This window comes from Ruditapes philippinarum, unplaced genomic scaffold, assembly GCF_026571515.1.
Source record: "Ruditapes philippinarum isolate M1 unplaced genomic scaffold, ASM2657151v2 ctg1036_1_1_1_1, whole genome shotgun sequence".
NCBI classification, from domain to species: Eukaryota; Metazoa; Mollusca; class Bivalvia; order Venerida; family Veneridae; genus Ruditapes; species Ruditapes philippinarum.
In genome coordinates this window covers 60,878-77,307 of record NW_026864070.1, presented here as the reverse complement: position 1 = coordinate 77,307, position 16,430 = coordinate 60,878, and the positions used below count along the sequence as shown (strand labels likewise).

At 33.1% G+C, this 16,430-nt stretch overlaps 1 protein-coding gene across 1 annotated transcript; it reads right to left on the bottom strand.

Moving 5' to 3' along the window:
- Positions 1–5,694: 5,694 nt before the first annotated feature.
- LOC132724319 (nephrocan-like) lies at positions 5,695–11,058 on the bottom strand. Its single transcript, XM_060709161.1, has 3 exons — positions 10,917–11,058; positions 7,942–8,713; positions 5,695–6,290 (listed from the first exon to the last, which is right to left on the bottom strand). The coding sequence occupies exons 2-3, from the start codon at positions 8,707–8,709 to the stop codon at positions 5,922–5,924; spliced, it is 1,137 nt and encodes a 378-aa protein (XP_060565144.1). The 5' UTR covers positions 8,710–8,713; positions 10,917–11,058; the 3' UTR covers positions 5,695–5,921.
- Between the last annotated feature and the right edge of the window lie 5,372 nt (positions 11,059–16,430).

Genomic DNA, 16,430 nt, shown 5'->3' with positions numbered 1-16,430 from the left:
CATCGCCAGCGATTGGCTAAAAAAGTGCAGGGAAAAAGAAAAAAAATCTGGAAACAAAGTGATCCCTCGGAAGCATTAATCAAAACAAAATTACAAGAGAATTGCAGTCTCGGTTTGATTGAGTCTGTTCATGAGGGATAATGAATACGTGCAAATCCCTCACGCCCCCTAGCACCGGCTTGAGCGGTACTCAATTCTCAACACTTAATAGTGCTGGCATCTATGATCCCGAAGGACCAGAAAAATATAACAACACTGAAGTGAAGAACGGGGCAACTTTTTACAGCTGCCACACAGCACTTGACACCTGCTGTTGTGAAGTATAAAAATCTGGAAACAAAGTGATCCCTCGGAAGTATTAATCACAACAAAATTACAAGAGAATTGCAGACATGGTTTGATTGAATCTGTACATAAAACCATAAGATTCAGTGGGACATGAGGTGATTGGAAGAAAATGGGATGTTTTTAAGTATGAAAACTAATTTAGAATCTAACACTGTATTGTTTTCTAAAGAAAATGAAATATTTCATGATTCTCTATGATTATTTTTTACTTGGATATTTGCATTAATAAACAGTGCATGTCAGTCCAGTGATCAGCAGAAAATTTCAATTCAATTTGTCATTTTTATGTGTCAGGCATTTCATTCTCCTAGAAAAATCACTTCTTCAGCAGGAAAGCTCAAATTTAATGTGGGATAAGTGACCATCTCTCATAATGTAAGTCTATGGGAAAATAAATGCTAGCGTCTGACCTACATTTAAATTTCTATCATGTAGTGTTTGACACGGTATGTATACGGAAGAAGTATAAAGTACATTTAAAATAGGCCACAGTTTGATACAAACAAAGCTAAATTATAGCCTAGATCGCAGGAGATTTTTATAACCAAACAATAAAAGGTGTATAATTTTTTTTTGGGGGGTGTAACTTTTTTTTACATTGAAAAGAATGTTTAAGTGGACAAACTAGAAGCACATACACATTAACAGACACTTAAGCATCAAAAGGCTATCTGAAAATTGAAGAATTTTATGCCTTAACCTATCTAATGAAATGCAAAAAGAATGGGACATATTGTACCGGTTACTTAAATCTTAATAAAAGTTCACTACATGCCTTTATAAAAATACAAATGTTCAAATGAAAAGTAGGGTTCGTAATAAACGACAATTATAAAAATCAGGAGAAAGTTGCATTCAAATAAACATATATTTTGCATCGTTGAATCTTTCCTGGACATAAGAAATAATGAACATAAATGTTAACAACATTATCATTTTTGTCACCAGTTGTAACGTTTTGTACCTCATGTAGCTATTTAAACTTCTGAAATATTCCGAGCCTGTTATATTGATTTAAGTATTATGGTACGTTTTTCAGCCTTATTGACATACGTTACTTTTCATAATACAAAATTAATCGCAACATTGTCAAATTCTAATATATGTATAATATACGATATGCAAATAATCCCATTTTAATACTTGTAACGAAAATGCACGAGTCTCACGTGTAATATCTTGCAAGTCTATATTTAGTTTTCTAAACGAAGCAACTGGTGTGTCAGCAATTTTTACGTTCTTCTAGGTCCACCCCATATTTGTCACTTGAGAGATGTTTTATATATTCACGAAAAACATCGCTCTGCATGTCTACTAACATTTTGACTGCAATGAAATATAACAAACGCTGAAAATGTGTCACTCTATTTTGTAGAATGAATCAAAGAGTTAACACACTAGCTAATTTTTGTTCAAAATATTCCAAAATGTTTGCTCTCAAAATATTGAGGAAATAAAAGATGCTTTTTACACTTGAACACAGGCTGGCCAATACGTGTCACAAATACTTACCAGTAAATCTTCAATAAATGTCTATATCTATAGAATTAGTTTAACTATTTTCTCGGAACTTTTTCATTATTTTAACAATCATTAATTTATAATTATCTATCAATTTTAGTTTGCTTATCTACCAATATTAGTTTGCTGAATTCCTTATGAAAAAACTGTGATATACGCAAAGCATCTCAATACAATAAATATAGTTTGAATATACTGTTATAGGTAGTGTGATACTTTCTGTCGCTTCTGGTACTTCTTTTAAATATGTATAGATTGTATGAATGACCAGGAATGCTTTATAAACTCACTTTTAATTAACAATGCTTTGAATAGCCATAATTTCTACCAACAAAATAATATAGAGAATAAAAAAGAATCCTTAAAGAAAGCCCAACATGGAAATACTAAGGTAATTGGTGTTTCTCCAATTTTCACCTTTCTTATTTTTTACAAACTTGTACTTTGTATCTGTTATCTAATGAGGAGAGACTGACGGTTTTCGACAATATGTCTTGAAGGTAAAATATTCTGTGTTGTTTTCTTTTTTCGAGAATCAATGTCCTACTAATACACAAATACACAAATAAAGCTATATACCGACTATTTTCTCACATGAGCCGACATTAGGACCTTCATAATCATCAGGCAGATACTCGTCAGGTAACACGGCCATACCTATCTCCTCATACACCTTTGTTAATCTTCGTCCATGTAAGAACATCTATAAATAGTAACAAACATCTATAAATAGTAACAAAATATCTATAGATAGAAACAAAATATCTATAAATAGGATCAAAATATTTATGAAAAGGAACAAACATAATGAATAATAAGTATCAAATATTTATGTATAGTATATCATATGTAACAAAACATCTTATTTTGCTTAACAATTCAGTAGATTTATAAACGAGAAATTATCAGACAAAAAACAAACACAAAAAATATATGTACACTGTCATTCAATATCATTACAAACTACTGAGTAGGTTGGACATAACTGAACATCATATTATTACATTTTATAAGACATTCTTAACGTGTTCCCTGTTGGTCTTGAAAATGATAACCCTTTGTCACCAGTATAGATCCAGACTAACATGCACATCCGTGTAGTCTTACCAGGCTCAGTTCAAATATTGACTTGGAACCGGAATAAATCTTTTACAAATATTCAGCAGGTCAAGGGTAAACAATAATTTTTTTTAATGAACTATAGTAACTTTGAGTGACAGATATAAATAATAGACAAGGAGAAGAGAAATAAAATGTAATAGTATAGTAAAGCAGTATTATTATGTTTCAAAAGTATATGTTATAAAAATGGCGATAATATCTTGATTGTATATAAATTATGCAAAACGTTCAGCTTTAGAAAGGTAAAGATGTCCTTCAAATTAACTACACACAGTTTTCGTTATCATTAAGTTAATTGTATATGTTTTGTTCTTAATAATTACCTACAAACACTTTTCGTTATCATTAAATTAAGGGTATGCTGTATGTACAATTTAACACCTCGTGTTTATAAGCTCATATACTCGTAACCCAATGTGCTTGGCAAAACAAAACTAAAACTGATATAATGTAAAAAAAGCTAATTCTATCTCTGTATTGAACATATTCAAAATTTAAATGGCATGTGTAGGATTAAGACTTAAAAATGTGGTTGTAGTTGTTTTTGCTTTTGTAATTACTATATGTAAACTATTAATCTGATTGAAGAATTTAGTCAAAATTCACGTCATTTCACATAATGTGTATAATGCAGTTTTAACAATTACCTTCTGTATGTTATATTACCATCAAAATAAAGTATTGTGAGACATAAAAAAACGCCCTCGAAAACGTTATATACTAGAAAGAGCATCGAAACTCGAGGCTATCTGATTTGTTCCTCAGTGTTTTGATGTTTTTCTCTTTTATTTCATAGGCAAAAAGTAAAACACGTTCCATGTTGTCACAATAATGTTGAAACCTGAGAAAAAGAAACCAATGAACGAGGTTTTGAATACGATATTTCTATCGCTATCCTTATCTCTGTTGTCAAATAAGTTAACCTCAGAAAAAATGGGCCAATGCTCTGGAGTGCGGGTAACTATATCTGTATTCCAGCTACACACTATGCATATGTATGATTTAATATATTTTATAAAAATATTCATATTCTTTATTGCAAAATAATTATTCGTTAAGGACAGTTGACAATTACCCAACCCCACAAAAAAAAAACAAAAAAAAAACCAAAAAACAACAAACTAACAGAGAAAGAAAAAACATTTGAGCTAAAATAATGTCGAGGGTGAATGTCCATGGTAAAAAATATAGCTTTACACGGGATGTATCGGAAATTGTATGAAAGAGAGGAAAACATAATCCCCGAAGAACGGCAAACACGGCAAAATTTAAACAATGCAGGCTCAGTTTGCCTTGTGCTCTACCCTGTTTTTTGTTGGGGGTCCTGCTTGGCTCCTTGCCGCTAGTCCTTTGTTGCTTGGTCATGTGGGGATTGTGTTCATTTTTTTTCATCATTTTTTATTATGTCTGTTCATGGACGGTACTGGAATTTGTTCTTAAGAGAAAGAGTAAAGTGTAACGACACTACGTTCCGTGGCACCTGGATTAATGTAGTACACCCCTAATGACACTATGAGGAAATGTAAAATTGACATCATAGGACAGTTATATGCCTTAAATGTCACCTGTATGCAAAATTTAAACAATATTTACCATGTGGTTTATGAGTTATGGGAATTTTTCTGAACTAAAACTTTGCCATTAGAAGGGCTTTTTTCAGAAATCAGGAAACTCTAAATAATCTGTAATAACATCGTTATGAAAAATGTTTTCCTATTGCTCATTGTTAAGAAACAAATAATGACATTCAGGTAGCAAATTAAACGAGCAAAATGATAGTTCCTAAACGAAATGTTTTAAATATGTAAAAAAAATTGTAACCCTACCCCACCCCCTTTAAACACTTATTTGACCATTTCCCTACATAAAAAGCCTTAATTGAAATATCCCAAAAGCCCAAAAGTTTTCCACAATAAGGGGCTGTTTTCAAAGTTTGCCTAAATTTTCTTTAATGTATATTGGTTGGTCTTGCAAAATATAAAATACTTTTACCGTGTTTCAATACACTTGACAGTGATTCTAGCCTATTTAAATACTCTTCAAAGTGGAGATAGTGCATTAGGGTGTACTACCTTAACGTTATCAAAACAGCAACACAGTGAAGTATTAGAATGAATTATCAAAATATAAAAAATATAACTATACTGGAGAGAAATAAGGAGCAACTTTTACAAGTGCCACAAAACAAAAACACCTGCAGTTGTATGAAAAACGGCATTAAACATGAGATGATTTCGAAAATTGATAAAGATCAATTCGATTCATTTGATGCCATAAACGACGTCAAAATCTATTCAGATTATGTCAAAAACACTAATTGCACTATATGATGAAGAACATAGACCTTTGTCTTGAAAGCATCAACAAATACTAGCTATAAAATTGAGGACTAGGCTTTACTCAGTAGTCTGAAAGTGTAACATCTCTCACGTACTATAGCACTGGCCAAAAAAAATTACCGGATGATACAAGGAATACAACAATCAAAATTTTTCAAAATTTCTAAACCTCATTTATTCAGTACTTTAAGTATTATTATATGTTATTGCAACTCAGGATCAATTTAAACTCTAAATATATTGTATTGTTACTCGCAAAGTTGTGTATTCGGTTCAAAACAATATTATATCTTTTCAATGTTGTTGTGCCTGTATTAATTTTTTACAAGTTTTCAAACATGCAAATTGTAGTAATTGATGTATTACACATTCAAAATGTGGTTCGGAAAAAAGAGATATTTTACGTTATGAAGATTGCCTCTTGTCTCTCCGACTGGAAAGCGTAAAATAATAAATGAAGTATGAAACATTGAACAATGTTTTCTAATCCGTGTGTCTAGTACATAATTATTATCTGATTAAGCAATTTACATATAAAAGTCTGCTCAAATTTGAAATATAAAATATCTATTTGAATAATGAAATTTTGTCCTACATACACACAAAATCGCTTGGTTTAAGATCAATGAAAGACTTTCCTGCGAGCTTGACTGGTGTTGCACATTTAAGAGTGTACGGAAGCTCAATGGTATAAGTGGCATTGTCTAGTGCTTCTCTCAACCATCTTAGGTGACAATCACAATTCCACAAGTTGCCACCCAGATTTACATTAGCACTGCTTGTAAGATGAGAGAAAACCTCAGCTTGAAGACTTTGTAACTTATTAAAACTGAGGTCAATCTTGCTTGATTGTAATGATTTGAATGCATCTTTGGCAATGGCTGTTATCCAGTTATATGACAAATTCAGCTCTAAAGGTGAAGTTAAGCCGGCAAACGTAAAGTCCTTCAACTGGTTAATCTGAAAATAATATGTAAAAGTGATTGTTCTGCTTCATGCAGAAATGCGGAAGAACAAATAAATTATAATAAATCGATAATGGATATATCGTATTTTAATGAAAATGCATAGTGTAGAAGGCCCTGTGTTCACTTAGAAAATATCAGGATTAACTGATCCTGTCTAAATTTTCACTGTGCAATAAAACTCAAAATGACCTAAATTTTGCTAAAATTAAATGGTACATACTCAAAATGTAATAAAATGATGATTTCATGATAACCGCCATATGAATACATCTGCGGATGTTTATTAATTCAAAATTTTGCCATTTCATGTTTAAATGTTGAATTCTACTTAAGCCGGTGTTAGGGGCATGGACGGTAGTTTGCACTGTACATGCTCAATTAAACCGACTCTGCAACATTTTCAATTTTGACATTTTGGATTTTCGTAAGGGATTAATATTTTCTCTATTCAAAAAAGAAAATCTATTTTTGCATGAAATGGACGAATAACAAAACAGATACCAAAATAACGGATTAAAATAAGAATCAATTTTAGAATCAAGATCGGTATTTAGATCAACTGTAAATTCCCATTCCTTGCAAATGTAACAATGAATTTATTCTAAGCATGCTATTTCTAGTACAGTTTTTTCAAGTTGATATCTAATCTATGAGGAAGGACAATGGTAATTATTTGATTTATTCTGATGAACACGGAGTCTGGTAAAACAATATGGTCTATTGAGTCCTGATCTGTATTTTCATCAATACTTATATATTACAAGTATCGTAATAGCTCATATAGTATTGGCTATCAATATGATGCTTTTTACTTTTGATGTGGATACAATAAATATATGAGACTCTTAACAAAGTGCTGTTAACTTTTTATCTTTAACACAACACTGAATGCCACTGTCTGAATAAATTCAATGAAATATCCTGGGTCACCAGATGTCAAGTGGTGTATGGCAGTAGTAATAAGCTGTTCCTACTTAATTTCAGTTTTATGAAATTTTCTACATCTTCGCGGTCACTCACTGATTCTAAAACTAAATGGTGTTGAAGATTGATATGTGCTAAAGCCGGTGCTAGGGGGAGTGAAAACCGTTACCCTTCCCATCAGACTCAATTAAACCGAGTTTGTAATTTACATATTTAAAATACTTCCCCTCACTGTTCTCGAGGGATCTCCACTTTTAAAGATTTTTATGTTTATATGTATGCAGATTCATTTTTGTTTTGGGTACATTACTTACGACGGACTTAATCTAATGTTAGTAGAACATGTTACCCCTCTCATAATTTACTTACTGTATATATATGTAGATATAATTTGTTCACTGGTTTTAACGTGTATTTGAAGCAATAAAATTAATAAGTTTCAACTACACTGATGCTATAATTTATTGATGTTATTGTAACTCAAATCCAACGAGATTAGTATGTCTAACCCATCAAATGCAACTCTGGTTTAAACATAACGTTTGTGGGCTGTTGTTTGGTATGAAATAAGGAAATTACGATATCTGCAATATCTCTATGGTTGTTCGCGTTTTCGTTTGTTTGTTTGTTTGTTTGTTTTGCGAGTTATATTTGCCTGGTTTTATATACATGTATAACTAACAACGATGACATTTTAATATTAAAAGAAATTTGCATACCATATTCTGTTGAAGATACAGGTATATCAGATTCGGCGTAGATTTGAAGTCGTAAGCTCGAAGCTCAAATATGGTATTGGCGCTGTAATCGACACTTGTAACAGAACTTGGAAGATTGGACACTACGTGTTTCAATTCATTTGCAAAAAATGAAACAGAGTCAAGTGCTTGGTTTTTCTTGAATACGCCCAACGGAAAACTGTCATCTTTTAGATTGTTTCTATTAAACTCAAGTGTTGAAAGAGAAGGAATATTATCCAACACACCAGCTTCTAATTTCATTAACATACAGTCCCACAATAATAACGTTTCTAAGTTTGGGTAGTTCTTAAAACTACCAGACTTTAGTGTTCCTAGATTGTTATATGCAACACTAAGCGTACCAATATAAGATGGTAACAGCTGTGGGATAGAAGTTGAAACGCCGCCATCGACGACTATTTCATTCAGAAGTGGCAAGTCCAAGGCTGTAAGATTGTAATTCTCATCATTTGTATTTATTTCCTGAAAGGTGAAGATTTGTAATTTGAAGAGCTTTTCCAGCGGCTGAATATGAATGTGGGATATATTACACCCACTTAAATCTAGCAAATTGGTGTCCTCGGGAATATTTGACGGAACATCAGTGAGGTTAGCACAACCTACTTCTTTTTTTCCAAAGAAAGTGTCGCATTCACATGAGGCAGGGCACGTGACATTTTTGGTTCCAACTTGAATGATGAATGGACAAAGCATGTATAGGAAAAAGGAAAATCGTCTTACAGACATAGTTCTGAAAAGATAAAAAAAATAGAATTTTTGATAAAATGAGTAGAAAAATTATTTTTCTATTGTTGTTGGGTTTTATGTCATATCAACATTTTAAAGGTCATATGGCATCTTTGCATCCTTACTGTTGAAGGAAGACCTCATGTGCTCCTTCGTGCATTACTTCAGACACAAACGGACATCTGAGTAGAACAACCGATCTTCAATAAGCTAGCTGGATATCTTCATCATATAAAAGAATTCCAAGTCGTCCATGACAAGACTTGATCCCACAGGTGAGTGGCAAGGGGCAAAAATATGATAAAAAAGATCAACAAGGAAAGGTGGCGTTCAATGAACGCAACCCCCACACGACCCAGCAACAAGAGCCAGTGGCAAGGAGCCCAGGTGGACCGCAAACGAAAAACAGGACAGGGCACGGACAGTTAAATCACTAAAAGAATACATAATTTGTAACTGATAAGGAATTCAAAGAAAACAAATAAATGATCGAACAACAGGCCCACAAAGTCAAAGGGCACATAGGAAGATACTTACCGTAGACGAGAAAACAACAAGGGACACAAGAAAAAGTGTCACCAAAACAGTATGAAACAACATAGACATACATCTGAGGAACAGAGAGGGGCACCGCCTTGGAAAGGTCAGCGGCATAAAAATGAATGCTGGTGAGTTTAAACCGGTTAATGGTGCACCAAACCTCGCTCTTAGCCAACCATGTTCCTATAAACGAGACAGTGTAATTAAAATGAATCCCCGCCAAGTGAAATTCTAAAAGTTGTTATGGTTACAAAAGGTTAAATAAGTAAAACACCAAAATGATCATGTAGAAACATATAAAAGTACACCCGAAGACCATACCAAAAGTACTTTATGTCCTAAAGGAAGACAGAGCAACAAGAAAATCACCTACAAGGGCCCGACGAAGCAAGGCAGAAGACGAACATTACGACAATTCAGTCCCAAAGGGCTTTAAGAACTGTCCATCGTAGAGTCTCCCACTTGGTCCGTCAGATGTAATCAAAAGAGGAAAGCGTGGTGTCCAACTGTAAAATGGTTGAACACTAAGTATGCAGTATGTCTTAAAAAGTAGGGTCATAACCTCTTTTTATAAAACGTTTAATGATTTTAGTAAAACAGCAGAAAAATTACCATGACCCAAAATCTTACGAAGTTTGTAAATCACATCGCCATAAAAACCAGGCTGGCTAATCCCTTGTCGCAAAAGAGTTTTTAAATCACTATTGAATTTTGAAATTAAATCAAAATTACGATTGTAAAATTTAGTAAAAATATTTCTGTAATTTATGAAGCGGTAGCCCTGTTTTAGAAGCTTGCTGGTAATAAAAATATTCCGCTCGTTGAAATCCTTTTCATTGCTACAAGCTCTAGCGAATCTAATCAACTGAGAAACATATACCCCGTAACATGTTGCATGGGTACGTCTCCATCTAAGTGTGGATAATTAACTATACAAAAGTCAAAGTCATCTCTTTTATCAGAATAGAATTGTTGTTGATAGTAATATGAATATCCAAAAATGATGTACTAAAATTTCAAGAGTTCGTTATATTAAGTTGTAGTTTGTGCGGATAAATGTCAGAAACCATTTGATCAAAATAAGAATTATCCAAATTAAAAATATCATCAATGTATCTGAAAGTATTATTAAATGCGACTATAACATCTTGTTGTTTATCTTCAGAGAGACTTAACATAAAGTCTCTTTCATAGCAGTACAAAAACAAATCTACGACCAGGGGTGCACAATTAGCACCCATTGGAATTCCTATGATCTTTTTAAATAGGGTATTACCAAACCTGACATAAATGTTGTCTAAAAGAAAAGAGAGTGCTCTACAAACTTCGTCACAGGTCCACATAGTATAATGTTTAACAATACCGTTAGTAAAAAAGCTTTGTTAGAATTACATGCTAGAAAGGTAACCTTTTCCCGTGCAAAAGTTTTCTGAATTAGGAAATTCGTTTATCATTGATTAATTATTGTGGCAAAAGTGTTTTATAAAGTGTAGAAAAATCGTATGTACTGACCAGTTGAAGCTTGAAAGTTCTTAATTTTTGAAATTTATCCAAGTCTTGGTACCTTAAAAATATCTTAATGATCATTGCTTTTCACAGTCTATGGTAAATTAATATATGCTATAATAATGAATGAGAAAACACTACGAAATAGTTATAAAGAATACTTGCATGTGGTATGAGATGAGGTAAACGTTGATGGTTAAATTATCATATAAACAGAACAAAGCAACAACTTTATATCCGTGTTTAAAACTTGCGGAATGAACAAATTTTATTTGATCTCCAAAGAATGAACGTAACGTTGAAAAATTCCAACGTAACTCTTAATAGAAATAGGAGTTAAACACGCCGTGTTTTTCATATTATGTTAACTAAACAAGGGTATACATATGTCAATAGAAAAAACCCGGGAAACCCTAATACCAGTGGATCTAGGAATGCATATCATCAAAATAATCTTACCGCTGATTAAACCTTATATTCAAAACAAAATATGGTCAAACTTTGATTTTTAAGGTCAAACACTGCACTGTTTTCTAGTTGTTTTTCATTTTTAAATTAAAAACTGTATCTTTATTGGAAAAAAAATGATTTATCACACTTTGGAGTGGGAAATAAATTACCTGTCATGTTCTGAAGTACTGGCCAAAAATGCAAGAAAAATGTGATAAGGAGAGATAAAAGAAAGATAAAAAAATAAATAAAAAAGGAAAAAATTGCTTTTGTACATATTGTTATCTTAAATAAAAGCTGAATGAAAGTTTGTACTGTTTTGATAGATACACACTACATATAAATCACTGTTCGTGTATCCACTAGGTGATAAGTGGCTCTGCCTTCCAAACTAGTGCAACTTACTTCATAATTTCCTTGTTGTATTGTTGTGTATCATAAACATATTTCTATTTCATGTGAACAGTTACAAAAATCTGGAAACAAAGTGATCCCTCAGAAGCATTAATCACAAAAAAATTACATGAAAATTGCAGACTCGGTTTGATTGAGTCTGTACATGAAGAATAATGAATAAGTGGAACATCCCTCACGCCCCCTAGCACCGCCTTGAGCGGTACTCAATTATCAACACTTAATAGTGCTGGCATCAATTATCCCGAAGGACCAGACAAATATAACAACAATGAAGTGAAGTACGGGACAAATAAATCCTAATCCTATTTGACACAAGCATGATCATATTTTAAACCTGATGTGCTACACGAATGAAACATAAATTCCATAGAAATATGTACACTGTCATTTGATACCTTATCAAACTACTGGTGAATAACAAATTTTTTCAGTAGACGATATCGTTACATTTTATAAGACATTAATTAACATGTACACTGTTGGAACCGAAAGTGATGAACCTGATCCAGATTAGCATACTCATCCGTGCAGTCGGACCAGGTTCAGTCCCATTTTATAATGTTCAGCAGGGTTAAAAATGTTTCTTTTTTTAAATAAACCACAATATCTATGAGGAGCACATTTAAATAATAGATAAGGAGAAAAGAAATAAAATGTAACATTGAAGTAAAACCGCATGATATGTTATAAAACTGGTGATAGTATCTTGATTGTATATAAATTATGCAAAACGTTTAGCTTAGATAGGTAAAGATGTCCTTAAAAATTACTACACACAAATTTCAGTATCATTCAGTTAAGGGTATATGTTCTTAAAAAATACCTACATACACTTTTCGTTATCATTAAATTTAGGGTATTAACACCTCGCGTTTATAAGCTTATATAACCAAATGTGCTTGGCAAAACAAAACTAAAAATTATATAATGTGAAAAATAGCTAATTCTACCTCTGTACTGAACATATTCATAATATATATCTTGACATAGTCTCTCATAATTCATTATTGAATGGTTTCTTTTATATTTAAAATGGCATGTGTAGATGTAATACCTAAACATGTGGTTGTAGTTGTAGTTGCTGTTGTCATAACTATATGTAAACTATAACTGTGATTGAAGAATTTAGTCAAAATACACGTCGTTTCACAAATGAGCCGTGTCATGACAAAACAAACATAATGGGTTTGCGACCAGCATGGATCCAGACCAGCCTGCGCATCCGCGCAGACTGATCATGATCCATGCTGTTTGCTATCAGTTTCTTTACTTGTTATAGGGTTTGTAAGCGAACAGCATGGATCCTGATCAGACTGCGCGGATTCGCAGGCTGGTCTGGATCCATGCTGGTAGCAAACCCATTATGTTGGTTTTGTCGTGACATGGCTCAAATGTGTGTAATGCAGATTTAACAATGACCTGCAGGTGTTCATATGACGTTTACATGGAACGTTCAATGTCATAAGTCCGAGCCATTCCTTGAAAAGTGGCATATTGTCCCCAAGTGAAAAAATGAAAGTGCCCTAAACGAGAACCAAATGGGCGAAACTAAATGAAATGGAATTTTGAAAGGGGATCAGAGATTTTGAAGTACTTTTAAAATAAAACACAGTATAATTGAAACAAAAGTAAATTGTAGCCTAGATTTCATGAGATTTTAAAACCATCTAATACTAAAGTGTTTACAATTTAAATGTTTTTTTAATACCTTAAAATGAAAAAACCTATGATAAATAAGATCAACGAGGAAAGGCGGCGACTTAAGAATGGTTAAAGTGAAAATACTACAAGTATAATGACAGAAAGGAACAAATCATCAAAAGGCTTTTTGAAATAGAAGGATTTTATGCCTTATCCTATCTAAAAAAATGCACAAAAATGTGGATGCATTTGATCGGCTATTTTAATATTAAGTGTACTACAAATAAAATACAACAAACAAAATGTGTACTACAAAACCATACACCGCTTTGCATGGAATGGAACGGAGGTGTCACATTGAAGGTTCCTTGATAACCGCCGTATGAACACATCGGCGAATGTTTCTAAATTCAACATTTTACCATTTCATGTTTAAATTGTGAATTCACTTAAGCCGGTGCTAGGGGGCGTGGACGGTAGTTTGCACTTGACAGTCCCGTACATGAACAGGCTAGACTCAATCAAAGCAAAAAGCCTGCAACAAATGTTGCCGTTTTGGATTTTCTTTAGAGATTCATATTCTCTCTATTTTATGATCAAAATGAAAAGTAAGTTGGATAAAAAACGACATTCATTACAATTAGCTGAAAGCAAACATATATTATGAATCGCGGAATGACACAAAAGTATTATGTCGAAGGTTCCATGATTGCCGCCTTCTTGCACATATGCAGATGTTTCTAAATTCAAAGTTTTACTATTTTCGAGTTTAAATTTTGAAATTTGCTTAAGCCGGTGCTAGTAGGGGTGGACGGTAACTAGCACTTTCCATGGACAGGTTTAATCAAACGGAGCATGCATCATTTTAATTTTATATTCTTTGGCGTTCTTTAGGGAAACGTTTTTCTTTATTTGTTTGAATTTGTTCATGAAATAAAGTAAAGTGTAACATCACTTACGTTCCGGGGCACCGTCATTAACGTCATTAAAACTGCAACACATTAAAGTAATAAAGTCAATAACGAGAAAGGACCAGAACAAAATAAAACTATACTGAAGTGATGATATACGGAGCAACTTTTTACAACATAGCATTTGCACCTGCAGTTGTATGATAAACGGTATTAAACATGAGTTGATTTAGAAAATTGATTAATACATTTGGTGCCAGAAACGGCGTCAACTATGCCAAAAACGATTTAGATTTTATCAAAAACGTTTATTGCACTAGGTTTGGGAAAACGTACATGTATAACTTTGGCCTTTTGTTTTATGAAATGGTATACGTTAAAACTGATTAAAATTAAAAAAAGATTAGATCCCACGATAGTTATTAAAGCATAAACAAATACTAGCTCTGAAATTGCAGACTGGGCTTTACACAGTCTATTTACGAGAGGCAAAGGAAAGTGTAATATCTCTCACACCATATAGCGCCGACCAGAGCAATACTCAAATCCCTTCGGATGAGATCCTGTACTGGGATGAAACCAGGGATGCCGAAAATGGATATAAGTATGTTTTCTATCTTCCTCTTCAAGTGTTTTCAATTGTTATATCAGTCAAGATCCATTAAAAGATTAATTTTCGTTTTTGAGTACCCCTTCAACCCAGTAAATTCCAAGTATTCCCCAAACATTTTCTGTATTTAAATTCTGGAAGATCCATGGTAACACCCCAAATGGTTTTTAGTGTTTTAAATAGATAAATACAGAATCCCTAAAAAAAGCCCAACACGACAAAATTGAAAATGTTGCAGGCTCGGTTTTGTTGAGCCGTTCATGGAAACGGTACTGTAAAGTGCAAGTTTACCGTTCGACGCCCCCTAGCACCGGCTTTATTCAGAATTCAACGATTTTAAACATGAAAATAGTAAAAATTTGGGGAATTTAGAAACATCGCAGATGTGCTATACGGGGGTTATTCAATAGACCTTCAAAAATGTGACAACTTCCGTGCCATTCCATGAAAAGCGGCATTAGGTCCCCAAGTAATAAAAAGGTGGTCCCCTTTAACGAGGGAAAACAAATGGGGCGGAACCAAAATTAAAATGGAAATTTTTAAAAAAATAAGGGATCAGAGGTTATGAAGCCTGCAATATCACAGATGAGACGTCAAAAGACAAATTTAAAAAAGCAGGCAAACATATTCCTAAGGGTGATTCAACTGTATTCAAGTAGGAATATTGGAACCACCCAACTTAGAAAATGCCGAAAAGTTTTAAACTAAAAAATTACCACTAGCACAACAATAATGTCGTTGCTGAACGGAAAATATAATATCATTGATTAAATGTACGGGGGAAACTTTTTTACAGCCGCCACACGGCACAAATAACACGGATTGTTGGACCATTAAAAATAGAATAAATACAGAATCCCTAAAGAAACCCAACACGACAAAATTTGAAAAATTGTTGCAGGGCTCCGGTTTTGAAATTGAGCCTGGTTCATGGACCGGGTTACTGGAAAGTGCAAAAGTTACCGTCCACGCCCCCTAGCACCGGCTTTAGCAGAATTCAACATTTTTAAACATGAAATAGTAAAATATAAAGACTTGACAAAGTCATTAATTACCAAAACTGAATTTATCTTAACCGATGATTACAAAGGTCCAAGTGCTGGGCCCTCTTCAAACTGTAAAGTATAATATTATTGTTAATCATACAACAAGTAATAATTGTTTTTCATTTTTAGTTTAAGAATTTATGTTTCCTTGCCCAGTGGTCAAAATTAGTATTCAATTTACTATTTATTAGCCAATTGTGAGAATTGATTTTGGGTCTTGATTCAATGCAGTTTTGAAGTTGGGATTACTACACTTTTGGGCCCAAAAAAGACCTTTTTAAAACTATGACAGACTTTTATGTTAATTACGCTATGTTTAAGTCGGTCGAACATGTTGTTAATTGATGATTTTCGTGATAGGTTTTCACAATGTTTTACCAAAAGACCGGTCCGATCCGATTTCCCGAGTCCCAGTAAACATTATGCCTTGAATGCCAATGTTTATATCTGAATTCAATTTTTTATAGAACCAATTATTCGAAAAAATAAAAATCATGTTCCTTTACATAAACCCAACATGCCGCTTTACATTAAATTTTGAACAAAGTTTGGGGGATAATCAAAAACAATCTATTTAAATTTGGAATTTCATTCATTCAG

Bases quoted from the DNA above. Each gene is read 5' to 3' on its own strand.
- LOC132724319 (XM_060709161.1), bottom strand. From the start codon at position 8,709: ATGTCTGTAAGACGATTTTCCTTTTTCCTATACATGCTTTGTCCATTC. The intron at 6,291-7,941 runs GTATGCAAATTT...TATTATTTTCAG, and splicing joins TGTATCTTCAACAGAATATG to ATTAACCAGTTGAAGGACTT.